General features: G+C 38.7%; 1 protein-coding gene across 7 annotated transcripts in view; it reads right to left on the bottom strand.

Annotated features, from left to right (window-relative positions):
* ABL2 (ABL proto-oncogene 2, non-receptor tyrosine kinase) overlaps nt 1–27,009 on the bottom strand; it is an 87,915-nt gene extending 60,906 nt beyond the window's left edge. For 4 of the 7 annotated variants that reach the window (XM_036234565.1, XM_036234566.1, XM_036234567.1 and 1 more), the window contains exon 1: nt 26,675–27,009. In XM_036234565.1, the coding sequence (XP_036090458.1) occupies nt 26,675–26,831 (157 nt within the window). In that variant the 5' untranslated portion in view covers nt 26,832–27,009. The remainder of the gene's footprint in view (nt 1–26,674) is intronic. The other 3 variants (XM_036234572.1, XM_036234570.1, XM_036234574.1) reach the window with 1 other exon arrangement.
* Nucleotides 27,010–27,920: the final 911 nt, after the last annotated feature.

Here is a 27,920-nt window from a genome sequence, read left to right as displayed (position 1 = left end):
GTTCGGTCATAAGTAGCCAAGGGAAAAATTCCTACTAAAACTTCTTTTCTTTAACCCACTATAGCCTATTGGGGAATCACAACCTTCTAACAGAATGTCCATAACACGAGATCTGAGACTTCTGGCCTCCCTATTCATTGTACATGTAATACATTCCGGTATGTAATTAGGTGCCATGCAAATATACTTGTGTGAGTACACACATATGTATCATTAGGGATATAATCACATAGAATGGAATAAACAGATTTTAGCAATAAAAGATTCAAGTTCCAACATGCCAAAATTCTACTGAAAGTAACAACTGTTATCAAAGCTTACACTGACTTAAGTTCTTATTCATATGTCAACTAAATATACTTCTATTTTACAATTTCCATTTTTTTGTCATGAAAATACTCTTCTTTCAAGTTTTAAATTTGCTGTTATCCTTGATTTCTTTCTCCCCTTTATTTCAAGCTTTCATTAAGCATCTACAGATAACTATTTTTATGCAAAGGGTGCTACACTCTTAGAAATACCTGCTTTCTTATGTGTTAAGTATTTTATTATGTTATTCTACATATATTATATGTAATCTGTATTACATATAAACCATATCACGTATAAATTACATATAATTATAAGTACACTTATCACTAATGTAGAACAGTGTATAATGAAACTTTTAAAAATAATTTTCCAAAAATATCCATTTTTGTCCAATTTATGATTTTTATAGGTACAGTAGAAATGTTTATGATGTTTTAATGTAGATATACCTGAGAAAGTCTTCGATATACTAACTTTTATAAAGTGGTTCATAGCTAACAAATATTAGAAAGTACTTGGAGACTCAAATACACGTGTATCACCAGGCACCAGAAGTTCTGCCTCCCAATGCATAATCAAACCGCTGTTTAAAAAAAAAGAGGAAGAGAACAAAAGAACTGCAAATGTAAGCATCATGGTAATTCATTGTAATGTCCATCACAAGATTTTAGAGAGAGGAGAACCTTTATAGATCATCTAACTCAAGCTCCATTTTAAGGATGCGGTAACTGAAATACAAAGAGAGGTTAAGACACTCATTCGAAGTATTATATAACTAAGGACCCTGTAGGTAAAACTGTCTCCTAAGAATGAAACCCAGGACATCCCAGGTGGGGATGTAAAATGGTGCAGCCCCTGTGGAAAATAGTTCGGTGGTTCCTCAAAAAGCTAAACACAGAGCTATCACATGATCCAGCAATTCCACTCCCAGGTGTGTACTCAAAAGAACTGAAAACAGGGATTCAGATACCTATATGCCAATGTTCAATGCAGTATTATTCCCAACAGCAAAAAGGTGGAAGCATCTTAAGTGTCCATCAAGAAATGAACAAATAAACAAAAAGTGGTATATACGTGATAGCCTATTACTGAGCCATAAAAGGCAATGAAGTTCTGATACATGCTATAACATGGTGAACCTTGAAAACATTATGCTAAGTGAAATAAATTAGATACAAAAAGACAAACATCGTACGGGTCCACTCATGTGAAATACCTAGAACAGGCAAATTCAAAGAGACGGAAAGTAGATTCCATGTTACCAGGGACTGTGAGGAGGGAGGAATGGGAGTTACTGCTTACTGGTGACATTACATCATGGATGCAAGTAACGCCACTGGACACTTAAAAATAGTTAAAATGGCCAATTTTATGTTACATATGTATTTTATAATACTACAAAAATCTCTGTAAAAGAGTAAGTCCCATAAAAGCTGATCTGCTGCCGGCAGGTAGCTCTAACACAGAAGAGCCTGGCCCACACTTGGAAAGTGATCAGAGATGTCTTCAAACCCACACCCTGATTTTAATTTTTAAAAAATATTTAAATAAATCTAAATAAATCTGGGTTTCACGCAACTGCTATTTATATAATACATCCTTATGGTACTTAGATTCAAACCAAAAAACCGAAGACATTTTTAGTATGCATGAGTTTCCTTGACTATTGTTTCACAACTAAAATTAGGAACAGAGAGACAAAACTTATGGTAAAATGATTAAGATTCTGGACTCTAAAAAGGAAGACCATCTAAAAAAAAAAAGGTCGTAGGGAAAAAAAAAGTTGTAGAGGAACAAATAATGTATCATCTACTGACTCAGTCATTAATTCTAAGGAATACCTAAATGACACAACTTTTAGTCAAGGGCATAAAAGAAAAGCAGGAGTGGAAAATAGGAAACAAATACATGAACAGTACTTAAGTGGGAACAATTTAATGAGTCACCGATTTAAAATACGCACACTCGGAACGTACTGATCCAGAAGGATAACACTTACACGATCTTGCCCAACTATTTAAAGTACTTAGATAATGCCTCCGCATCAAAATAAAGTGCGCAATTCTGATGTTCCTATCCCACATCACGATCCCATAATAAGCAATCATATACTAATGACTTATTACACATACTCATTAGAATAGCGGTTATTTCACAAGTGTCTGAGCAATTTTCACCCTGGGAAGGAAAATAAAATCCTTTTTCAAAAGCCAGGAATAGTCAGTATGTAACACTATATAATGTGAACATCAGGAAACATGAGTGACAGCTACCTTACAGGCTCTGTGCAACAGGAAGTGCCCATGAAGAAAAGGCCGAGAGCTAGGAGATACAAAGACAGATAAGACATGGTCCGTGGCCCTCAACGGGAGAAGCGAAAAGGTAAATCAGCTATTCCAAACAAAAATGTGGCCTAAATGTTTTGGCATAATAGAGCAAGAGTGACTGCTAGTATACACAAAAGCAAAGAAGGCCTCTTGAAAGAGGATCCTTAGCCTGAGTCTTAAAGAAAAGTCATGAGTTGGCCATGGAATAAAAGTTAGCGTGTCAGTATGTAAAAAAGTACAACTGCAAGGTATATTGGACCACCCGCCGCATGCTAGGCACAGACATGTTTAGAGAAGGGCATCTATTTTAGCATGGCTAGAGCCAAGAAAGCATGTATGAGGCTAACAGGCATCAGCTCCTGAAGGCCTTGGATGCTCTGCTAAGGAGTTCAGGCCTCATCCTGGAAATGGTAAGGATCGAAGCCGTTAAGGAGGGGACAAGACCAGAGTTGTATACAATCAGACTCAGGCTCGCTGTGCACGCTGAGGAGCTGGCGTGAAAGCTGCGGGGGAAAGGAGGAGCTGATATGGCCCATGTTTCACAGATACCATATGGAAACAGTGGCTGCCACGGTCTGCCACTTCTCTGCTCTCTCGTTCCGACCGCGGACTCCACTCCAGTGGGACAGAGACTCAGGAGCAGGTGGGAGAAAGGCGAGTGGTAAAGGGGGGTGGGGAGTTCCTGAGGCCAAAGCCCACAAGGGTCACCTCAGGGGATGACTCACGGTTTAAACAGACTGCGACAGAAACAAAATAAAACCAGAGTATATTAAAGCATTATCTCTTAAGATGCTCAATTTTATGTTGTATTTTACTGCAACTAAAAACAATTTTAAAAAATCTAAAATCTAGTCATTCTATATTTCTACTTCAGCAAACATTTAAAAAAGTTAAACTTATAACTGGAATCTAAGGAACAAAAAGAACTAATCAAAAACAGACTCACAAATATAGTGGACAATTTGGTGACAGACAAAGGGGAGGGGGCTTAGGGGGCTGGGAGAATGAGGTGAAGAGTTAAAGAAGTTCAAATTATTGATAACTGGTCACGGGGATGAGGAGCACAGCATAGGATACGCAGTTGGCATTAATATGATGGCTAGGTGGAGGGCCAGGGGAAGGAGGGAGCAACTGGGGGAATCGTTTTATGAACTATAAGGATGTCTAAGCAATGTACTGTGTACTTGAAACTAGTTTAAATAAATTTTTTTAAATGGTAAATATTAATTCACATTATATTTAATTATATAATTCCTTCTTTCTTTCATCACATGTAAAAGAACTCTTCAAAGTTTACCCTCCTACCACAAACTAAATGTATAAGAACACAAAGAAAAAACACGATTAATTACTATCTTATTGAGGGAGAGAGGAGAGTCAGATCCCAAACGGACATCAGCCAATAGCCAACTACCCATTCCTGGAGACTTGCAACGGTGCAAACTGCCACCATAAAGAATGCACATGGATTTGGGCAGACGCATTCTAACAGCACAGCTGTCTGTCCAGGCATGCTGCTGAAAGAATAGTACATTCCTACTTGTCTTGTCCCCCCACCCACCTTAAGCCCTCTTACACAAGGGAGTTTAAACAAAACTGTCATATTTAAGCCTCTAAAGTGTGTGTTTTCAATATGATCAGTTAGGTAATAATAGTAGCAATTAACCCCTCTAACATCAATCACCCTTACCCAAAGACAGTCTCCCCAGGGACTCCTGAAGAAGAAAATCATTTTGTTTGAGAAATACGTGTATTTCTCAAAAGTCTTGCCCTGGGCTATTTAGATTCAAAGAGAGGATAACAAGTCACTAACTTAAAGAAAATTGGCAAGCATGGCAGAGGAGTGCATACTGAGACTGTGGTAATAACCTGAGTCCTAGGTAGCCAACTTACTGGCTTTTGATCTTGGGGAAAATGACCTCTCTGAGCTTCAGTTTTTCATCTATCAAATATGAATAATGAAATTGAAGCTTAGCCAGATTCAGTGACTTCAAACGTATCTATAAAAAAATTGTATTTTTTAAACAGCTATGTATATTTGGAATTGAGGAGAAAAAATCTACAAACCAAAAAGATAAACAGGATATATATTATATTTAAGTCATTTCCTTAAGTATGCTATTACAAGAAAATTACTGCATTGAAATTTTTAAATGAGACAGGAAAGATGTCTGTGAACTAAGAAACTAGTAGAATGTCTAAATTCTTAAACCACTAAAGCTACTGGCTTGAGTCTAATAATATATACTGATGCTAAATATGGCCACTCTTGCATTAAATTTATTTACTATATAACAATCCTTTTTTAAGTTTCAGGAATTTTTTGATCATTATTTTTACTGGAAACTATCAACAGGGCAACATTTTACTGTATCTATTGATAACTGCAACTGATTTTTGTAGTGTGCTTTCCCATTAAAATCTCCCAAGTAAAAGAGGTAGGCACAGCTGTTCTTCCTGCACGTTTTCAAAACTTGAATTTGATATGACTAATGAAGAAACAATTTATATTACATAGAATGCTATTGGTTAAAATCCATGATCAAGGAAAACACTATGTGTGCATCACCTCAAAGACACAGATGCTGACTGCTTAAGGAGTAAAGTATTCTTTTCCTTTGTCATGAACAGTTGTGACTTTCCTGCCAATTATTTTAAACCAACGGTCAGTAGAGCTAGCTTCGTTTACCTGTGATTAGTATTGAACACTGCTTAAGGAAGCAACTTCTTTCACAACTCTTTCACAAAGAGCACGCTCTGGTTACAAGCAGCTTTTACTTTGTCCTCTACTTTTGGCTAGAATGATTACACATACCAATTTATATACCAATAGGCTGATTTAGGGTTCAACATTTATTGGTATTTTAACAGCCTCATTACCTCAAAGTTTTGGAAACTGTAAATATTTGGTTAGGAATAAAATTTGTTTCTACAAGTCTGTCGAAATTTGGCATGGTAAATAATAATGTCAACAAGGTTTTAGGGATAAAGTTATTTAAAATTTAACAATTAGTTTAAAGATACTTTTCTCCATTTTAACTATTAAGAAGCAAATTAAGATGCTACTAAAACATCCTTAGCTACTTGCTGTATCTGATGTTCCAACAAGTCTTTCCAACAAAACCATGACAATTTACTTAGTTATTTGTACCTCAAAAATACAAATGTCCTAAAGTATTCCATAAATTAGATATTCCTCAAAGCCTTTTTATTAAAATTAATAAGACATTAAAAGCTTTTAACAGAAAAATTTCCACTTATGCTTTACATACTTAACTATTATAAATTTAACAATGCAAAATGTTAAATCAAAATAAGAAACCAATAAACACAGCCATAAAGCTGGCAATTTAGATTAAAAGATTTAGATAATGTATTCCTAGAAATTACAGGATGACTTTCACTTGGACAAAGATAATCACAAAGTTGTTACCATCTCAATATAAAGAGCGCATCTTTTTATACACGTGTAAAGCAGTCAAGTTGATTAACACAAAACTGCAACTAAATAAAAAACTGTTACTCTACAACCAAAATAGTCAAAAAATTGTAATACAAAACAAACATAAGACACCGCAGAAAAGCGCTTAACCAGAAGTCAGGGACCTAAGCTCTCATCTTTTCTCCATCATCATTAGACACGAGAACTTACCAGTTTCCATTTCCCCATATGTAAAATTGGGCAGGGAAAGAGATCTAAGGTTATTTTCAGCTCAAAAATCTTATGATTCCATAAACTGAACTGAGAGGTATGTCATATTTTGTTTTCTTATCTCAAGTAGAAATAAAAATAATTACATAATTTGGAGTTAAAGGTAGCATTATCCTATCTTTGACTAAAAGACGGCAGCTGTAGATAAAGACTATGGCAAGAATAAAAACCCACAAAAAGGTGTAATGAGAATTTATTAATAAAACGCATACTACTTTCCCTGGATAAAGTTCCCTCTGTAAAAACTTATGAACATTTTTTTTGAAAAATTATCTTAACCATCAACTTGAAATGCTTAATAACTAGTTTATAAGATATACTGTGGGAACCCTTGACAAGCAGATCAAATTAACAGCAATTAAGAGTACAGAAAAATTATCACCGTTCTTCTAAGCTATAACTACATAATATGTGAGAAAATAGTTTTGGAATTCCATTTTTTGAGTTCCTTTTGAGTGTATGTGTATGAACATGTTAGTCATTTCAACACACTCCCTAAACTGTATCCAGCAATTCAAGTTTTCTTAAATTCTCATTTAAGAAAGATGCTACTAATTTGCTAATAATGTCCCTTTAACTTTCATGTTCTATTTCTCTTCTCCTTCCAACACTAATTATATTTCAGTATGCTTCACGGTGTTCATTTTGCTCTTCTATTCCCCTTATCTAGGATTTCATTTTTGATTCAAAATGCCTCAGTTAGATATTAAGAGTTCTGAGATTCTCGAATTTCAGATTTATTCCTTATGATTCAGTTTCTTTCCAAAACATCAGACATAAAAGGTTTGCTACCAAATTCAGACATATTATTGAGTCATTTGAAAGTTTAAATTTTACACACTGACATTTTTATTTTCATCACTAACAACCTGCTTGCTTAAAGTCTCTCTAGGAATTCCGACTTTTAAGTATTTGCCTGCATACAGATACATGCTGGAAAAACCAAAGCAGTTTCAAATCTGAAATGTTACCTGTTCATATTGGAGAGAAAAATACAGCACCCAACATTTAATTTGTCAAAACTCTGCAACGCAGACTTTTTGGGAAGGCCTAAGAAAAAAATACTGCATGCTGTAACTATAAAAGGTATTGGAGTCTCTTTTGAGAATCAACAATATTTTTTAAGATGCAAGTGATACTTGGGTAAAGTTGCCATTTAAAAATATAAATATTCATTATGAATTCAATTTTACCTCTTATTTTATTCTTCAATAGAAGTCTCACTGCATCCGGTACAGTGCAGCATGTTCTATGGCTATTTAGTCTCAGAACTAGTCTCTGCTTTCACCCTTGCCTCTAAGAGTTTTTTCTCCACAAAGCAGCCAGACTAAACTTTTTAAATTTAACCCCCACACACAATAGAGTCCCATCCTACTCAGAATAAAATCTTAATTCCTTATGATGTTCTACAAGCCTTCCATGAACTGGTCCTCAGCAATCCCCTTCATCCCACACACAACTTCATCTTCTTGCTCTTTCTGTATTATCACCCAGCGTTCCCCCCGGGTGGGTTCTCTCTAGCCAGTCTAGCTTTCTTCACCATTCTGGAAGAATAAATGCCTCTGCTGTAAGAATACTCTCCAGAATTTCTCTGCTGGTCCTCTCCCTGGAATGCTTTGCTCCTGAAAGCCATGAAGCCTCGCTCCTTCAGGTCATTCAATTCTCTGCAGAATACCTCCACCCCAGAGGCTTTCTCTGCCCATCTTGTCCCAAACAGCACCTCCCCGCATCGCTCTGTCCTTTCACCAAGCCTTCCTTTCCTCCGTCATCTCATCGTCATACGATGCAGTAAATATCTAGCGCTCACCTCCACCCACTACAACGCAACCTCCATGAAGGCAGGGGTCCCATCTGTTCACTGCCATATTCCCAGTGCCAAGAAAGCGCCTGGTCGCTCCTCGATAACTGTTATATGAATAAAAATTTAAAACATCCGACTCCAGAATCTATGCTGTCAACTTTAATTATTCATGCATACCAAAAAAGTCCTTTAAATAATAAATGTTAAGAGTATATTTAAGCTGGGAATATTGATTGCCTCCAGGGAAGAGAACTGGGTGTTGAAGGCGGAGAGCAATTAAAGGTATACCTCTTAAACCCTGAACTGTATCAACTGTTAGCACTATATTAATGTGTTAACTTTTCATTAATTTTAATAAAATTTTAAAATTTAATAGTAATATCGATGCTTGAATTACATAAACTTTCCGGTTCAGTTCATTTTCAAGATGTGGAACATTAATGGCAAAATATGACATTTTTCATGTTTGGGATGTATTAAGACTGCTCAGGAATTTCTCAGCACAAGAAGTTACACGGTCCCCTCTTAAATGCTCCCTTACTCTCGTGTCGTATTAACTAGTAAGCGCCTTGTCACTAGGAAGTTGGCAGCTACATTCACTAGTTCATTCATATTGGGTAAAAGAGCCATCGAACAGCAAGTGTGATAATGTCTTGACTAATCACGGGCTTGTGTGCCAAGGGCGCTGTTATCAGAAACTTCGTCACCAAAGATAGTAATAACAAAGAATACCTAGGATAGGCTCCAGCATATCCAGAACTTGAGCCCAAGCCCTGGCAATGACTTTGGGTGGGAAGAGGGCTGGGAAGGGAAAAGTGGAAACAGCTATTCTGTCACCTCCCGTGATCCCTTCTAATCAAAGCGAACCCCCATCTATCAGGAAGTCACTCCCAGTTTTCTCGAAAACCATGCTCCTCTCAACTGGCATGAGAGCCACATGAAGGTCACTTTCAGAAGAGGAAACCCAGCATGGTGATGGTAATGAAATCCTTTACAGACCCATACCAGACCTAAGGGCTTTTCTAGCACTTTACACTTTTTTATGTCACATAGGATGAGATTTATAAAACCATAACTTGAAAAAACAAGCACTGATTTCTGCCAGCTACAAGGTAACAGATACTGTACACCTGTCCGACTCGTGTACGTTATTAGGTATTATATGATAGCACAAGCTTAATCCTTCTGCATGAAATCACTAACTATAAACACATATTCCATCATTTAAATGATCTAAGATAAAGAAATGATCACGGGTTTCTTCCCAAAAGCACTGAAAAAGTCTACGTAACGTTACATGAATGATGAAACAATTACTCCTTCAATTGAAATTAGAGAAACAAATCTGACAAGCCATTGGAACCTGTTATACAAAAATCGTTTCAACCTAAGCAAAAGCACTGCATAGTCTTTTGTTTTTGTTTACTTTCTTTTAAAAAAATTATATTTTATTGAAAACAAAAATGTATAAAAGCAAGAGTAACTGACAAGGACATTCTGCCTTTCCTCTATAGTCAAAATATAACAAAACATGAACCAGTCTTATTTCATTTATTGATTAGTCACTGCATACAAGGTGGAACTTAACCATCTTGGTGGTTACAGAACCAGTTATGAAAAATGATCCATAGGAATACTCTGGCTCTCACTCTACCACAGGTACGTTCAGCTAGTCTTAGTGATGCTTGTCAACCTATCCAGATGCGCAACTGAAAGGCTTAATTATTCCAATACTCTCCAGCTCTTTCCTCATTTTGCTAGGGACACAGTGATAAAATAAAAACTACAACATCAGAATGTCAAATGTAATCCTTCTACACACCACTGTCATCTCCATAATAGTCTATAGAACTATCACCCAAACTCTACTTAAAGCAAACTCTCAGTAATTCTCATACCACCTTTATTTTCAATGGACAAACATACTTCTTCTTATCCCAGACTGACTTTCCATTTTCAAAATCATGCTGCCATGCAATTTCACCCATTTGTTGCATCATAAATAAAAGAAACCAGGTGAATCGATGAGTTAAATCTGACAAGTCACTTAATATTTGAGTACCTATTTGCCAAACAGGGAGGAATGAAATACATGCTCCACAAAAACTTATATAATCATCATAGACGAAAATTTTAAACTGGGTTAAGAAAATAATTTTTTGTTAACTGAAGTGTTTTCTCAAACATTAATTTTGTTCCTAATAAATATGAGCCTAAATTCTTTTTTTGAAATTTTACTATTTTACAAATGGAACTCAATTTTTTACACATTTTTCTTTAGAGCGTTAATTATACTGTGTCTACTGAAATTACTAGAAAGAAATCGAGATGATATTAAGCTCAGTTGAATACCTTTAATAGCAGTATGTATTATCCTGTTATGCATATCAAAGGTCATACTGCATACTTTCTATGACAGATGTTTAGAATAACACACGATAATGATGGAGAAAATTATAACAAACCAAATATCAGCTTTTCTGACCTTGCAACAAAGCACAGCTTACGAAACAGAACCATAAGAAAAAAAAGTTTTTTTGAACTCAAAGAAGTTTGAGACACCTCCACCAGAAAAAGTAGCCAACGAATCGCACTGTAAATTTCCACACTCTAAAAATGCAGCAAATTCCATGATCTCACTTACATGTAGAGTCGGAAACAGTCAAACTCAGAAGCAGAGAGCAGAATGGTGGTTCCACCAGAGAGAGGAAAGGGATGAGGAGATGCTGGTCAAAGCGTACAGAGTTTTGGTTGTGTAAGATGAATAAATTCTGGAGCCCTACGCAGCTGGCGATTATAGTTAACAATGTACTGTATACTTGAAATCTGTTAAGAGTGTAGCTCTTAAGTGTTCTCGCCACACACACACACACACAAAGGAAACGGTAACTGCGAGGTGATATGTTATTTGCATTGACTGGGGTGTGCATTTCTCAGTGTACACATGTATCGAAGCATCATGCATGCCGTATCAGCGACACACATCAGAACACATCAAACATACAGCTTCCTTTAATATGTAGAATTCCCGTTTGTCAATTATACCTTTAAAGCTGAAAAGTGCTTCAAATTATTCCACAAGTGAATACTATTGTCAAATTTATAGCCCAAACTAGTTTTAAAAGTCCACTTTCTTTTTCATGTAAGCAAACAGAAAAGTACTGACTTTATTAAATGGAAGATAATTTTAAAAATACAGTGGCAAGTGGATTTTCTAAGTACTGGAGTATCCCCTAGTGGACTGGTGAGGAACAGTTTTTTTGTTTATTAAATTGAACGTTGTCTTTGATCATAACAAATTTTCTAACGATCCTATCCTAAGAGAATCCTTTTTTCCATAATCAAAGCAAAATTAACACTGGTTTTTATAAATTTCATAGTTTTGAATTCAGTGGGGGCCCTGCAAGACAGAAACAAATCTTTTTCTTGATAAAATACTGTTTACAATGTTTTGTATAATCTCTTCCAAAAATTTCGTTATATAAGATGATCATGAATATAGAATTTAAAATCAATCTTCTTTAATAGTTTCCTAATATAATTTAAAACAAAGTAAGTCATTGTTAGAAATTAAACTATCTCACATCAGACCAATAAGAGAAATACAAGTTTCGACTTGTTTTTTCCCCTTTAAACTTCTGCAATCTCTCTACATCTTAAAGAGCAGAAAAAGTATACTATTTGTGAATCATCATGTACACAATGTAGTGGTAGAAGCTTCATATACATTATTTCATTCTCAAACTCCCCTAAACAGCAAGTATTATCACCCTCATTTCATAATGAGGAATTAAATTGAATCACACAATTAATAAACCAGAATTCTAACCCAAATCTGCCTAGCTCCAAACCCCCCTGTACTTTCTACATTACAGCATTTTCTGGAGTCACATTCGTCGTCTCACTTTAAATTCTCCTTCCAAAATAACATATTTCTATAAAGTACAGAACTTTAGCAGACAGCCTGACACCGAGATCCAGTTTCACAAAAACAGACCCTTAGAAGTCTGTCACAAGAGCTTTTTTCCTCTCCTACAGACCCAAAACTAATGTTTAGTCTCTTATTCTATCTACTACCCTATTTAGACAAAACTTAAAACCAAAAAAAAAAAAAATGACATCCACCTATTGCATGCTTCCATTCAGAGGCTTTACATGAGAGCATGGTGGATCCCAGTCACAATTTATCTGATCCACAGCTGTATCAGCAGGGGGAGCCAAGGCCATCCCCAGATTCAGTGAATCCTTAGGGGTACTCAAAGGACTCAGCAAAGGGTCAAAGTCATAGTAATGCTCTATTAAAGCAAAAAGATACAAAGTGAAATCAGCAAAGGGAAAAGGCAGACGGGGCGGGGGCGAAGTCCGGAGGACACCTGGTGCGAGCTCCCAAGAATCTTCTCCTGGGGAGGTGGGAGGGGGGCGGGTGACATAGGACCATACTTAGCTCCTCCAGCAACGAGTTAGAACATGTGTAAAATGCTGTCTACAGACAAGGCTCATCAGAGATTCAGTGCCCAAAGTTTTTCCTGGGGGCTGGTCACGGAGGCACCCCCAGCCTACCAAAGTCCCAGACTTCCAGGAGGAAAGCAGGTGCTCAGCATGAGCCACATGGTTCAGGCTCAGCGAACACCTCTTCTCGGTTCTGAGAATGGTTGGGACCCTCCCCACACCCACGTCTCCAGAAACCAGCCACCGGCAGGCCTTGCAAGGCCATTCCAAGGACTTCGCTCTCAAGCCTGCTGTGTTAACTCTCTTCTACACAACTCAGATGTTCTCTTTAAAAATAACATATTTGCTTTGGTTTGGTTTTTGGTAATTCCTGTTTGCTAGCCAAAATGTATCCTATTTCCTATCATTTTAACTAAAACTTCCTGAGATTTATATTTTTTGTAACATATCAACTACTTATGCCCAATGTTTAAAACTCTTTTACAAGCCACAAATACACTAGATACACTACAGAATGATTAAATTCTGTATCTTTCCTCAAGTAGAATATCGGAGAGGAAAAGTCCTTTAAATTTTAAAGACAATGAAAATTTAATCTTAACACACCAGGGTAAACATTATTTGATGCAATTTAATAGATATTACCAATCATCTATACTGAAATAAAATCAATAACTGGTAACACTTTAAGAAAAAAGTGGACCTCAGTCCCATTAGATTATTGGTTAATATGTAGAACTGGCTGTTGACATTGTAGTAGTGCTATTCTTTTATAATTCGCCACCTGAAAACTAGATAGTAAACCCACACTTTCATCCTAAAAGAAATTAAACTCGTGACATTTTAGAAGAATGGCTTCGCTGTCCTCTACATTTTTATTTTAATGAGTTAATGCCTCAGACTAAGTATGTTCTGTTCAAAGGGTCACATAAAAAATTAACACCATAAAAATATTGTAGTTCAGCTTTTAAAAAAAGATTTTAAATCAATGTATACAAATATGTACTTTAATTTTTAGTTCTATCAGCAAATTTAGTTCTATCAGCTGCACTATTAAGAATTAGTGATTGATCTGCACCCTGAAATAATCACTGAAATGTCTCCTGCCTTTTTCCTGCAATCTTTTCCATTAATGTATGTCCTGTCCTTAAACTGAATATGAGCTCAGCAGAATGAAGAATGAAGAAACAGGAATAACAATAAAAACTGTAAGACAGAAATACAGATGTTAACTACTGTGAGGAGGAATAAATGCAAAACACAATAATATATTTTACATTACATAAAAAATTTTAAATATAAAATAAAAATCTTAGCTATGTAATCTGTCCCCTTAAAACTCAGAAATCAAAAATAAACAAAAATAAAACTAAACACTCCAGAAAAGACTGAGGGAGAAACCAGTTAATACATATCACCACCCTATTTGTACAGACTGTACGCTTACTGAGGTCCTCCTCTCAAGGTGGCTGTCTTAGATCATTCCTCACTTCTATAATTTACCCATAGAAACAGGTTTTTTCCTATGTTCACTGCAAATAACTACATTGATATTACTGCTAGAAAGCGACCCACAGAAAGAAGTCCACGCATTAAAAGGAGCACCGCAGGCTAGAGTAAGTCTTCCGCTATGTTCTAGCTCAGGCTGTGCCGCTTATTATACATTATTTAATTTACTATGAATAGGAGGCAAGAGGATTCTTTTGTGGTAGGTTGTCTTTAAGATAGTTCTCTTTACATAATACCTGCTCCAAGTAAACAAATTCTAATAATACAGACATATGTAGAATTAAAAATGGAGGTTCCCTTTACATCTCCACTCCACCACACACCACTGGGCCTTAAAAAGTAACAGGATGCTTTTTAAATAAAATACTAATAGGACGATCATTTATTCACCACTGTCTGGAACAAGAGGAACCTCCTCTGAATCTACCATACTCTGAATATCACTCAGATTCTAGTGTTTGAATTCCATGTGTTTACTAGAGATCTGAGTTTTCTAAGGGAGGGGGTTAGTGTGTTGCATATAACACAAGAGTGACCCAAAATTTAGCAACCAGCAGTGCAAACTATGGTGGTCGGTACTGCTCCCCATCAAATATTTCTCACTGCCCTCCCAGGCACAGAGCAAACCGCACCCTCCCCATCCCCTCGACGTGATGTGAGGCCATACGACTTTCTCTGGCCAATGAAGTGTGAAAGGAAGAGATGTACGTCTCTGCCGGAAACTAGTGAAAGTTTCCACTAGTGCTGATCCACCATTCTCCTTCCCTCTGCAACTGCAATTGCAACTGCCAGCACCCTAGAACGACGGCGGACGACTGCAGCCTGGGTCTAGGGTGACCGAAGATGGGCACAGCCCCTCTCCCACCTCCCGCCAAGACCCCCACCCCCAAAACACACACACACTGACCCCTGCACACACTGAATGTGTAGTACGAGCGACAAAGTTTTGATGTGTTAACCCACTAAGACGGAGGTGAGGGAGAAGCTGTTGTTACCCACCCGTAACCTAGTCTATCCTAACTCTGCCCATCGACAGACTCTAAAATTAATATAAAAAATAAGCAAGATAGCCAGGAATGATCTGAAGATGAGCTAGCGCTACCAGATAGCAACAATAAACAACACTTAGACAGCAGTAACTACATGCCGAACACCGTTTTAAGTACTTTATATAAACTCGGTTAATCCTTGTAACAACCCTATGTGACAGGTACTATTATCATCTCCATTTTGCAAACAAGGACACTGAATTACAGGGATGTTAAGTAACTTGCTCAAGGTTACACAGCCAAGAAAGTGGTTAAGACAAGATTCAAAGCAAGGCACAAGTCCATATTCTTAACCACCGTTATAAAAGTACACTAATTAAAATGGTGTGATACTGGCCTATAGTTAGACAGGCAAATCAAAACAACAAAAAACCCAGAAATAGAATCAAATGCACATGGAATTTTAGTTCACAAAAAAAGTGGATAAAAGATAATTTATTCAATAAATGCTTATTCTGAAATCCCCATACCCTGTTAGCACTTTCAACTGAAGGCATTTATTGGTATGCCAGCACATGTTAAAATGATACACATAGGTTTTCCAATGCCACACTGTTTAATGTAACCTAATTATTTAACTAGGGTCCATACAATAAAATGCTATGAAGTCATTCTTTAAAAAAAAAAAAAAAATGAGGTAAGATCTTTATTTACTAACAGGGAAGAATCTCCAAAACAAATTAAGTGGGGGAAAAAAAAGCAAGGTGCAAAACAGTATAAAACATGCTTCCACTGGCCTTTAGAAAAAAAGGACTAGGGGCTATGCATCCATGTGTGTGCGTGCATGCACGTGTGTGTGTGTTCATACATAGTGTATCTCTGGAAGTATACACAGAAACTGGATTTGGATTGCCAAAACTGAGCAGCCAGGGGAAAGAGGGAGGCAGAAACATCTATACCATTTGAATTTTAAACCATGTAAAAGTACTCACCATTCATTATAAAAACAAATGTTTTAAGTTTTAAATCATTTGGCAGTAAGAATAAATATCATAAAAATATATTAAGAATTGTCCTAAGAGAAGCTGAGCAGCCATTACACTCCATACACAAGCTGAAACTGAGAAAGCCAGCTGGAAGAAAGGAAAACTGAACAGATGTACAGAGCGAAAAGATGCCAAAACCTTGCAGCCCCTGAAAGAGAAAGATGGAGTGCGCAGTCCTAATTTCTAATGGCCTACCAGCTCCAGTTTCCATGAGGCCCAGCTGCACAATGATTGCTATCCACGGCGTCATCATCCCCAGTGAACCCACACACATTCTCTTCCACCGCGTTCTGGAGTTAACCATTCGAAAAAAAAAAACATACATATACATGTTTGTTTGTTTTTTTTCCTTAAGGCCCCTAAAACTAGCTTTCCTATCCATATGAATGAGAAGGTATTTTTGGATGACTTCAAATTGCCTTTTGTGAAAGAGTAAAGACTATAATTCATCTAAGTTCTAGAAATATCCAACCAGAATGCTGATAATTGTACCCAAAACAAAAAACTATACATTATACTTAACTATAAAGCCAGAAACACCGAACTCTGGTAATTAAACGGAGGCACAGAACAAGCCTAAAAACAATATACTACTTTGAATTAAGGTCTCAAAATTGTCTCGGCCTTAACATTATCATAATTGTTTCATAAATGGATTTAGAACTTTTGAAACAAGTATACTAACCAATAAAAATGTCAAAAAACAACTTTAAAAAATAATAGCTATCACTTTTTTAGTACTTACCATTCATCATGCAAGCTCTGGGAATTATATATGTAATATTCATTTTTACAACAACTCTATGAGGTAGGTACTATTAGCATTAATTTTACAGATGAGGAAAAACAAACAGAAAATAAATACCTTGCTGCCCAGGAATACATCATTACTAAGGCCTCTTAGGGTTCTAAATTTCATACCTATGTCAAGATACTGAAATCATCAATTTAATCCAGGCTCTAAATCCACAGTCTAACACCAAGTTCATGCTACTTAACAGCATGCTTATAAATAGTTGTAGCTCTGACTGATGTTATAATTGAAAGCACTCACCTGGAAAACCCAAATGCTTCAAGAATTATAAATGTAAAAAATTTGTTTACATCAAGACCAGGGAGCAAATACAATGCCATTCCTGGTAGATCAGGAATCTCTTACAGTGTTTTTGTTGTTGTTGTTGTTTTTAAGAAATACTTTCCTGGTGATAGTAATTATCTAGCTTTCTTTTATTACTATTTCTTTTCAATTCAATTCTAAAAAATATCTGACAAAGGCATAAAACAGTACATGAAGGCTAGTTTCAAAATGAACAAAACAGTAACATTTATTAAGCTTTCATTAACATTTATTAAGCGTGACCTGTACCTGTTATACTTTGGTCGTCCTTTTACTGTATTCTCGTGAAGGCTCTGGGAAGACAGTGGGGCATGAGCGCAGGCCACCTCCGCTTGGTGCAGCGGAGAATTGGACCATCACCAAACTTAAGTCAAGCTCTGATTCCAACCAGCTATGTGGACTTCAGGCAGGAGCCAATCTCTCTCAGCCAACTGTCTACAACCAGGAAGGACGGCTCCCAGGGTTGTTTTGAGGATTAAATGGCAGGTGTATAAAGCGTGCAGCATGCCAGCACCCAATCCTCTCCCAGCGCTATTGTGCTAGTATTAAAGTGTAACAGTTAAGAGCATGACTTTGAGTTGGACATGCCTTACCTTGAGACTCGTTTTCATCATTTATTACCTAAGGATTAATGAGATATCACTCTCAGCAGTTTGGCACTTAAATGACGAATAAATATCATTATATTAATAAGTAAAAAATAGGCACCAACAAAAAACTAGAAACTATATCTAGAAAACTATCACTATGCTGTGTCCATGATTAACTTGTTTCATCTGTCTTATTTCATCTGTAAATCAACTGCATCAGAACACCTGATTTCTAAGATCTCCTTCAGTTCTAAAGGTGTATACCTATGTCTATCTGGCTACCAAAATTGTACATTTCATCTTAAAACAACCAACACCCTCACAAACACACTCTTAGGGAAAGTAAAAACAAATCAAATCCACAGGAGATTGAGAAATTTAGAGATTCAAAGATTAGCGAAAAGTGGCAAGCCCTACAACTCCAGTTGAAGATTTTTAATAAGAAACATGTTAATGCCAAATACTTTAAATGAGAAAAGATTTTTAAAAAGAACACCTAACAATAATGAAAAACAGTGTGTTAAATCTATAGTTGCTACAAAAAAACTGAAAATACTTGTCCAGCATTGAGTACTGGCCTATCCCGCGATGACTCCTGAACCGTCTTTCCCACGCAGTGCAGGCCCACAGGAGCCAGGCACGTGGTTCTCCACCAGGGATGATAGTAACCCCAGGGAGATGCTGGCAGTATTTAGAGATATCTTTGGTTGACTCAATGAGAGGGTGAGTGCTACCAGCATTTCATTGTTAGGGGCCAGAGATGCTGCTCAAAATCCTACAATGCACAGGACAGCCCCCAGGACAACCGTTCAACCTGAAATGAAACATCAGTATCACAAAGGTTGAGAAAACCCGGTATAGGTGATCTGACCACCCGGCAGTGACTCCCCTGGGCATGTGGAACTGAGACTAAGATATTAAAGTTTATTGTCAACTGCTCTCCCGATCACAGCAGTTTTTTTTTTTTTTCGCTTACAGCACCTGGTCTTCCTAGGCGGTCTCCCATGCAAGTACTAACCAGGCCTGACTCTGCTTAGCTTCTGAGATCAGATGAGACAGAATTATTTAGAAAATTGGGAAACGAAATATGAAGTGAATGTCCAAGAGAAATATGGCTTTTTAAAGCACCAGGAATTGATGAACTATTCACTAAGTAGTACACTGGGAGAGCATTAAGTTACTTCCGACCTCAAATAAATTACATATATGTATATAAAAAATAAAAATTTCAGACAGGTTCAAATAGGTAATATAAGAAAAATACAAAACAGATTTAATAATCTTGTAAACAAATATTCATCAATAAGAAAAATGATAAACCTCTTAAACAAAATGGTTAAAAGATACGTCCAGAGCAGGAAACATTATAAAGCTGCTGAGAGGATGAGAAATCTATATATCCTGGCCCAGAATGGTCTTCCAGACACATTAAGATACAAAAAAAACTGGGAGGAAAAAATTCATACAATGCCATTTATGAAATGACAAGTATTACAGGTACACTCACATTTATGTAAATACACAGAAAGTTCTGGGGAAACACACATTAAACCACGAACAGCAGCCTCCTCTAATAAGGGGATATGGGTCATGGGTAGGAATACCAAAGGGTACTTTCATGTCTAGTCTGTATGCTTCTGTATTGTTCTTTTCTACCTCGAGATAGCTCTTCGCATATTTTTAAACAATTAAAAACTGCAGATTTCAAAAATAAAACTACTGTAACAAAAAGGTTCATGTATCAACCTTTCTTTCCTGTAAGAAACAGATGGGTGATACAAATTGTGCCTGTCTGTACTGCTAGTTTTAGGAAAATGTTTTCTTAGTAATTATCTAGAACCACAAAACGCTAAGTAGCAATCTTTAGTCCTAACTCAGTATTGTTATTTTAATTTGCTGGAATTAGCACAGAGAGGGAAACATGTTAACTAAATTGTATGTGTACACACTGTATATCATATTATGCCACACGACATTTTCTTTGACCTTGACCACATCAAGTGAAAGGCTTCTAACCCCTCCCTCTCCTTGGAAGGCGAGCCAGGGAATGCAAGAGGCCTGGGCCTGCGGAGCTGTGTCCTGCTGGACCAAGAGCTGACGCTGGCAGAGCTGGCCCTGCCAAGGCCGGCAGCACCACCACGGCCTCAGCACGCTGACAGCGCCCCCACGAAGATGGAGAAAACGCTCAGCGATTTTTTTTTTAAGCAACCAAAAGTAAATTTGGCACAGTATTAGATTTAATGTGTATTAATCTATGCATTTGAGTGAAAGCTCAATCAAAAAGAGTACTGAGAGTTTAGTATAATTTTAATAATCAGTATAATGATCGAAAATTTACATATCAAAATTATGTACTCCAGCCAAAAAAAAAAAGAGATTAGTAACCAAGAGTTATTGTACAAAATATCACAATTCTACAGCCACACAAAACTAGTTTTTTTTAGCTGTCTCATGAGGGTGTTTATCAACATTTAAGCAACACCTTTCTTTTGGACAGTAGTTCTATCTAAATTATACCTAAAAATTCTCTCAGACATTAATATAGGCAATTACTGTAGAATAACTGAATAAAGAACACAGAAAATACTCTGGAGAGTTAAGCTAAATCTCTTAAAATTCTGCCCAATTACCTTAAAAGGGAAAGAAGTTCTTTAAAAATTGTATATTGCAATAAACTAAATATATTACTTTAAGTGGTTATATAGATTCTAATACGAGATTATTGGAGTACTTCATTTTTAACATTAACATTCTGTAAAATAATGCACCCCTCCTAAAATTACTTCTAGTTAGTCTCAAACACCCTAGCATGTAAGCGCCTACCTGAACATTTTATACATCTAGAAATAGAGAAAAATAGCTACCTCAGTTTTACCAGGTAAAACTATTAGTAATCAGACGCATTATCATTTAAAATGTTTTTAATTAACAATGACTATAGAAATATAAAAAAGGATAGAAATAAAATTGTTCCACAATTACAATTGTTCCATAATTACACCTACTATGTGGCAGATACTGTGTGTGAGGGATATACGGGTAAAGAAATCAATTCTGACAACTTAGTATCTTAGACTCCAAGAGTCATTTACACAAATATATCTGCAATCCGTACACGCTATCATCAGTCAATGGTTTTCTACAGACCCTGTACCAGCATAGTCCAATAAGGAAACTATAAATATTAGAGGGTACATACAGCTAATATTTCATACTCTTCAGCATTCACAGAGAAGCACTGCTTAGTATGTTTATCTTCTTGTAGTAGCCCAATATACTATCACTGATATCTGTTAATTCCAAAAAGCAAAGAGAAAAGGATAGTTGTAGCCTACACCAGAAGCAGGGAAACATAAAAGCCTTTAAATAAGAATTTCAGTCACTAAGCCTGGAAATCAAGGCAGTAGTTCAACGTTACCATGAGATTCCAAACAGCCCTGGGGATCCCTACTGCTCCCTTCATCAGCCCAGAGCACCTGCGTCCGAAGCCACAGAGCACACAGATCTAACTCTGGTCTCGAGAGATGGGGTAAAGCAGCCTAAAAATCTTTGCATACACACACACACACACACACACACGCACGCACGCACCCATATACATATACACGCACCCCAAAAAGTAGGCACCATCACATACCAAAACTACAGAATCACAAATAGGTATCTCAATTTCTTCAAATTCTAATCTTTTCAATTTGGGCAAGTAGGGTTTTAGGGGGTTTAAGTGAAAAAACAGATATTAAGTACTTAGAATATGCTTGACACCCAGCACTCAATAGGTGGCTTCTTCCAAGAACGGAGGCCCACCCTAGGTTTGCCAGCAGAACCCTATGTGCCCTGCTTCCCTTTTCCCTGATATTCGAGATTCTTTCAAAAGTGCATCTCTCAACAGACCTTCAACATATGCATCTTTAGTGATAAAAAGAAATGTTGAGGCCAAAGCAAAATGTCATGATCTCTTCCTGCCACCAAAGACGATGTGAGACAGGACACCTGCATGTGGACACTAGACTTGGGACAGATGGCCTTCTGAAACAGTTCTGGGCAGAAGAGAGTCAATCCATGTGCCTTCTGACACAACTGACAGTCTCTGAATCACCTCTGTTTGACCCATTACTCTTAATCTCACGTTACCAATGGCTCTCAAAACGTGCCCCCAACCAGCCACATCAGCAACACCTGGAAACTTATCAAAAATATACATTTCTGAATGCCACCTGAAACCTGAATCAGAAACTCTGGGGGTGGGACCCAGCAATCTGTTTTAACAAGTTCTCCACATTATAAAGTTTGAGAAGAGCTGTTCCATATGCTTTGGTGAAGTATCTACACTGAAACTGCACATTTACCTATTCCAGAAGAAATCTGTTAAGACTGATGAGGTTATCCAACATTATGTATTTTAAAATCTCATATCCATAGCACATGAAAAAAGCCCATCTGACTCACAAAAATCAAGAATAATATAAAATTTCCTAACACATGCTTTTAACAAGAAACTTTATAACCAGAGGTAAAATACAGGGAGGCACAAAAAGGTCTAAAGGATGTCAGATGAAGGTTACAATCTAAAGCGTCGTTAAATATTAACTAGCAAACAAATGTGCCAGATTAGAACAAAATCTCTACCTAAACTTTACATTTGCACTCGCCTGTGTTTCTAGTTCAATTTGTAGGAAGAAAAAACATCCGTATAAAAAGAGTGAGCGAAAAAGAACCATGGGCTGTGTGTCCTCTAACTGCCCTTAAGTCGTCCCGAGAGGATAACATTTACCTTCATAGGAAGGTACAGTGATTTCAGGGGAAAGATGCTGGTTTTTCTTTTGTTTGGTTTCTGTTTTCTTTTTAAAGCGTGCTGAAGACCAGAAGGAGAAACTTCAGACTTCATAATTTACCTGGAACCTTACTGTCAATTGGGCGGTAATAACAGCATCTGTACCACAACTTATATGGTCACTTTACTAAAAATACAGACAACTATGTATCTGCAACTTATGCACATTTGGAGGTTAATAAAAATCTAACAGCTGATTTCTTTCTAAAAGTTTAGTTCTCCTAAAAATCAGTGACCACTATACTAGGTCACCATAATTAAAATTCCCTTGCAACCGCCTTCCTGTTCTTTTCTACAGTATCATTTTCAACCTGGGGTACCTACATCTTTTATTCTGTAAAGATTAAAACATGAACTATAGATCCAAAATAAATCAGACATTCAAAATGATGAGTATAAGGGAAAATTTCTATTATTCAAAACTTCATAAATAAAGTTAACTTTTAATAATACTTTCAGCAGATGAGGGAAGTTGAAGTGAAATCGACTGGTGAAAGGTATGTCATGTATTAAAAAGTATTTAGCCTAGATTACTAGTCATAAAACATCAGCTCACCAAAAAGCTTCAATATAGCAGAGTTCAGAAAAGTCACACAGTACTGATCCCATTACCTGTCATCTTTATTCCTTCCAAAGTATTACATTCACAAAAATCACTTTGAGCAAGGCAAATTATAAATTACCCACATATTAATTTAAAATATACCATTCTCATTTTTAATATGAAAATACAGTCTCCTTCTACAGAAGAAAAATACTGGACTCTGATAAACTATTTCCACAAAACATGTACATTTTCACTGATTAACTACATACAATATTTGGTCTACATTTAAATCTACATGTAAACTCAACGGCTTGTCAGACCTCACGTTCATTTATGCAATTACGTGCTAACACCACAATACTGAAACTCAAGACAGCGATCTGTACACCAGATTTTTTGTGTAAATGTCAAATGATAGATTCGAAGGCTCCTCAGTGGACCTAATCCTAGTCGGTATCTACCACATGCGCATTCTAGTCAGAATCTACCACAGTTCTAAGCAGTGGTTCCCAACGAGGGAACATTTTGCCCCCCAGGAGACATTCAGCAATGCCTGGAAACATTTCTGGTTGTCACAATTGGGGGAGAGGGAGCTGTTATGAGAAAGATGAGCAGATGCCAGGGATGCTGTAAACATCTTAAAAGGCACAGGACAGCGCCCCACGACAAAGAATTATCCACCCCAAAATGCCAATTCTGCCAAGGTTGAGAAACTCTCATCTTTCGAAAAGTTTCTAAACACCCATCTGTCTAAAAACAGTATTCCACCTTTGTTTTCTATAATGTTTGCTAATTCCATTCTTTTCCTACTAGTCTTTGGCAACAAACTTATCCTTATTCCCATCCCTTCGATCAGCTTCTAATTTTCAAACTTGTCAACAGAATCATCTCAGCCAATTTCAAACCTTACAGTCTGATTCATCCATTTTTAATAGTCGTATAGTAATGGCAGCAAACACATACTTAGCTCTATGTGCCAGGCACTATTCCAAGTGCCTCACATATATTAACTAATTAAATCTGGATACTATTATTACTAGGTACTCTTGTTATCCCCATTTTACAAATGGAGAATCCAAGACACAAAAAAGTTAAGTAACTTGCCCAAGGTCACACAGATAATAATCAGCTGAGCCAGGTATCAAACTCAGGAATAGCTCCAGAGTTCATGGCCTTAGTAAGTACTCCAAAGTCATCTCTTTTACCCTCTATATCAAATCAGGAAGTCCTTTAAGTTCTACGAGACCAGGGAATCTTATATTCACAGCAACATCTCCAGAGCCCAGCACATAATAGATGCTCAAAAAACTGTTGAATGAATGAAATATCCCTCAAACTTACCTTCTTTTCCCGCTGCCTCCACTCAAGGCCAGTCTTTCAGCATGTCATCCCTGGGTTTGCTGACGAACCCTATAAACTAGCTGATCGAACACAATGATACAAACTCTTGCCGTATTTTCCATAACCCAGGCCACTCCAATGTATTCAAGTTTTCTTCCCTCTTCTTCTCAACTAAAAGCGTAATATCTTAAGAATCAGAAGGTACCTCAGAGATCATCCAGTCCAATATTTTACAGGTAAAGAAACCCAAAAATGGTGACTATATCACTCAGCCAGGTGAAGCAAGGACCAGAACCTGATTTTTGCATTTTTTGCTCTATGATTCACTCCTGGAGGATTTGCTTCGCTCCTGAGATGTCTCCTCGCTATCCCATCAACAAATCATGTTTATTACCACTTTTCATGCTCGAGTTGTTTCTCCTACCCAGCCTGCCCTCTTTTCCTTGTGCCATAGATCCAAATCCTGTCCATCCTTCAAAATCCCTTCATGACTTCCTCCTTCTCTGAAAAAGTCTCATGTCCTGAATAAGATGCTAGAGGAAGACGACCATTGTTACCTACTGGGCCAAGTTTAACGCATACGAGCACTTTCCACAAAGCAAAGCTACTTGGATTTCTTCCCTGAAAACTATTCACTCTTTCCTCCTGTGTTTTGGGAAGTGACTTCAATAAAGACTAAGTCATACAGCACCTTCACCAAATGTTCATATATCTGGAAAAGAAGCTCTCACATCTTTTATAGTAGACACTAATTCCTGAATAGCCCAAAATCACTTACATCTCCTCCAATAAGAAACAGCAGCTTGTTCACAAAGTCCGATTCCAGAACTCACACAGCAGACACAACCCCTCAGGTTATTATTTTCTTGGCATTACTTCCTCCAAAACGCCATTTCTTCTTCCACTTCCCTACACTGTGCAGTACAGAACACCGTCTTTTATCCTTTAGTATTGTCCATATGCCTCTTCAGCAAAACTTCAATTTGCTACCTCTCAGACCTCAAGTATCCAGTTCTTTAAACAGAAGTCACATCTATCTCTTCAGCCTCTCAGGTCTTAATGGTTATTTCAACCCTATGAAGGTCAATTTTTGTTTTTTTCCCCCTTCTCCATTCTTCCTTCCTCTAGAAAAAGTAGTCTCAAAAGTGGTGTGGGTGCAGCTCAGAGGACGTGCAAAAGGGTCCGCTGTGTGCAGGAAAAGATATATATTAGGACTTTTATTACACTTTTTCATCTCGTCCTTTGTTAAAATCTATTTCTGTGTACACTGTACGTTATTTAACATATTAGTACAGTTGGACAGGTATATATTTAATAGATACGGTAATTCCTGGGGCATAAAAGTGTATAATCAAGAGAGTGGAGACAACTATTCTAAAAAAACAAAACAAAACAAAAACCTTGATAGTGAAGCCAAAGAGACTCCAGACTGAGAGGATACAAGTTACATCTATGCACACATGGTAGGAAGAAAAACTCTGGTTCGTATCCAGAGTCCTAACCATGACCACCAACCTCTAATCTACCAGACATCTCAGAATTGTGTCCTACTCAAAAGAGCAGAACAGAGGACGGTTTGGCAAAGCCCTTCATTTCCAGTTTGGGGGGCGGGGGGAAACAGAACAAAAGTGCTGAGATACTACCCTCATCTTTCCCATAGAAGGGGATTTCAGGCACTGTTCACTACCCTGTCACCGCTTATCGCCTGACTTACAAATACACTTTATACGCCACTGTCTCCTGAGAGTCTCTTCCTCTCTCCCAATCCGCAGAGGAAGAACTCACGTTTCCTCCAGTAACGCCGATTCATACTCACACCTCCAGACTGAACTCACACCTCCCTTCACCCTGCCCTGCCCTGGCGACACTGCCCACCGTCGAGGACAGTCCCTCGGCGGTCCCCACGACCACTTCTCGTCAGTCCTCCGCCCCCGGGAGCTGCCAGCCAGGCTGGAGACGGGAGGGGGAGGGGTGGGACGCGCCGCCGCGACCGGCCCAGCTGGCAGCGATTCCGCCCCCACGCCCGGGCACCCCTTCCCCGCTCGACCCCCCAGGACCGCGCCGCCGCCGCCGCGCCCCCGGCCTCGCGGACGCACTCACCGTGCTGCGCGAAGACGTTGAAGCCGGCCTCGGCGCTGCGCCCCGCCAGGTCCCGCCTGCGGCCGCAGGGCCTGGCGGCGCTGCTGCCCCGGATCCCGCGGGGCTGCGGCGGCTGGAGCCCCGGAGCGTCCCCGACGCGGCCCACCTGCTGCCCCATCCCCGCGCTCGCGTGCTCCCGCGCCCCCGCCGCCCCCCGGTCACATTCCTCCCCGGCTCCGGCTCCGGGCTCCGGGCGCTGCTCCGCGTCGCCTTCCCCGTCCAGGCCCCGGCGCTGAGCGGCCGGGCCGCCCGCGGCTCCGCACCGGCGCTCCTCGCCGCCGCCGCCGCCGCCGCGCCGCCTCGCGGACACTCACGGGCCCGCCTTCTCCCTCCCCCGCCCATGGCTCCGCGCCCCCAGCACCGCCGCCGCCGCCGCCGCCATCTTTAAACCACCGAGCGCTGGAGGAGCGTGGGGCAGAGCGTCTCCCGCCCCCACGCCGACCAGTCACCTCCGCTCCCCGAGGAAGGGGGCGGGCTTCCCGACGGCCCCGCCCCTCGCCGGGCGCGTCCCGCGTGCCCACCTCGCCCCGCGTGAACCCGCCCCCGCAGACCCCTCCCACGTGCGGCTCCACACGTTACTGCCTTGTGGGGTTGGTGGGTCTAAAGCCCTCCGGTCCCACCTCCACCTGTCAAATCAATCAGTCCGGCTAGGCGCCCCAGGTGCGCAGCTCATTAGCAGGCACAGCTGGGACAGAAAAAGCACACGGCACGTGGTGCCGGCTGTCCAGGTGAGGCTCCCTAAAAATGCCCAGGAGAATCCCTTTGAACACTCTGGTCTGCAGCAGGCCTAGAGTCAAAATTACACAAAATGTACATGAGGATAGTAAAGAGGTACATGTTTGTTTCATCGTGCTTTTTTCTGAAATTATTTCATGATGTTAAGTTGCATGAGCCTCAGTTGTCTGCATTTGCAGACTCACCGGAGAAGCAGTTTTGGCCCCATTCCTCATATTATATGACCGTGAATTCCTCGTGGACGCCTTTCGCTTCTAACCACGCGTGTGTTTGTTTCCCTTATAATGCTTGACAGTAACGCTCATCTTCCCACTGTAATACTTCATAAACTGTGCACGTGGTCAGGTCTTCTTTTGATGACAGAGGTAGGGGAATCTATCTTTGACCCCATTTCTGAGTCAGAACTTACTCATCTTTCACATATGTTGTCTAAAGAGTGACTCAAGTGGAAAACTTTTTTACGTACGCAATA

This window comes from Rousettus aegyptiacus, unplaced genomic scaffold (genome assembly GCF_014176215.1).
Source record: "Rousettus aegyptiacus isolate mRouAeg1 unplaced genomic scaffold, mRouAeg1.p scaffold_m13_p_17, whole genome shotgun sequence".
Classification (NCBI taxonomy): Eukaryota; Metazoa; Chordata; class Mammalia; order Chiroptera; family Pteropodidae; genus Rousettus; species Rousettus aegyptiacus.
This window is presented reverse-complemented; position numbering and strand designations above follow the sequence as displayed.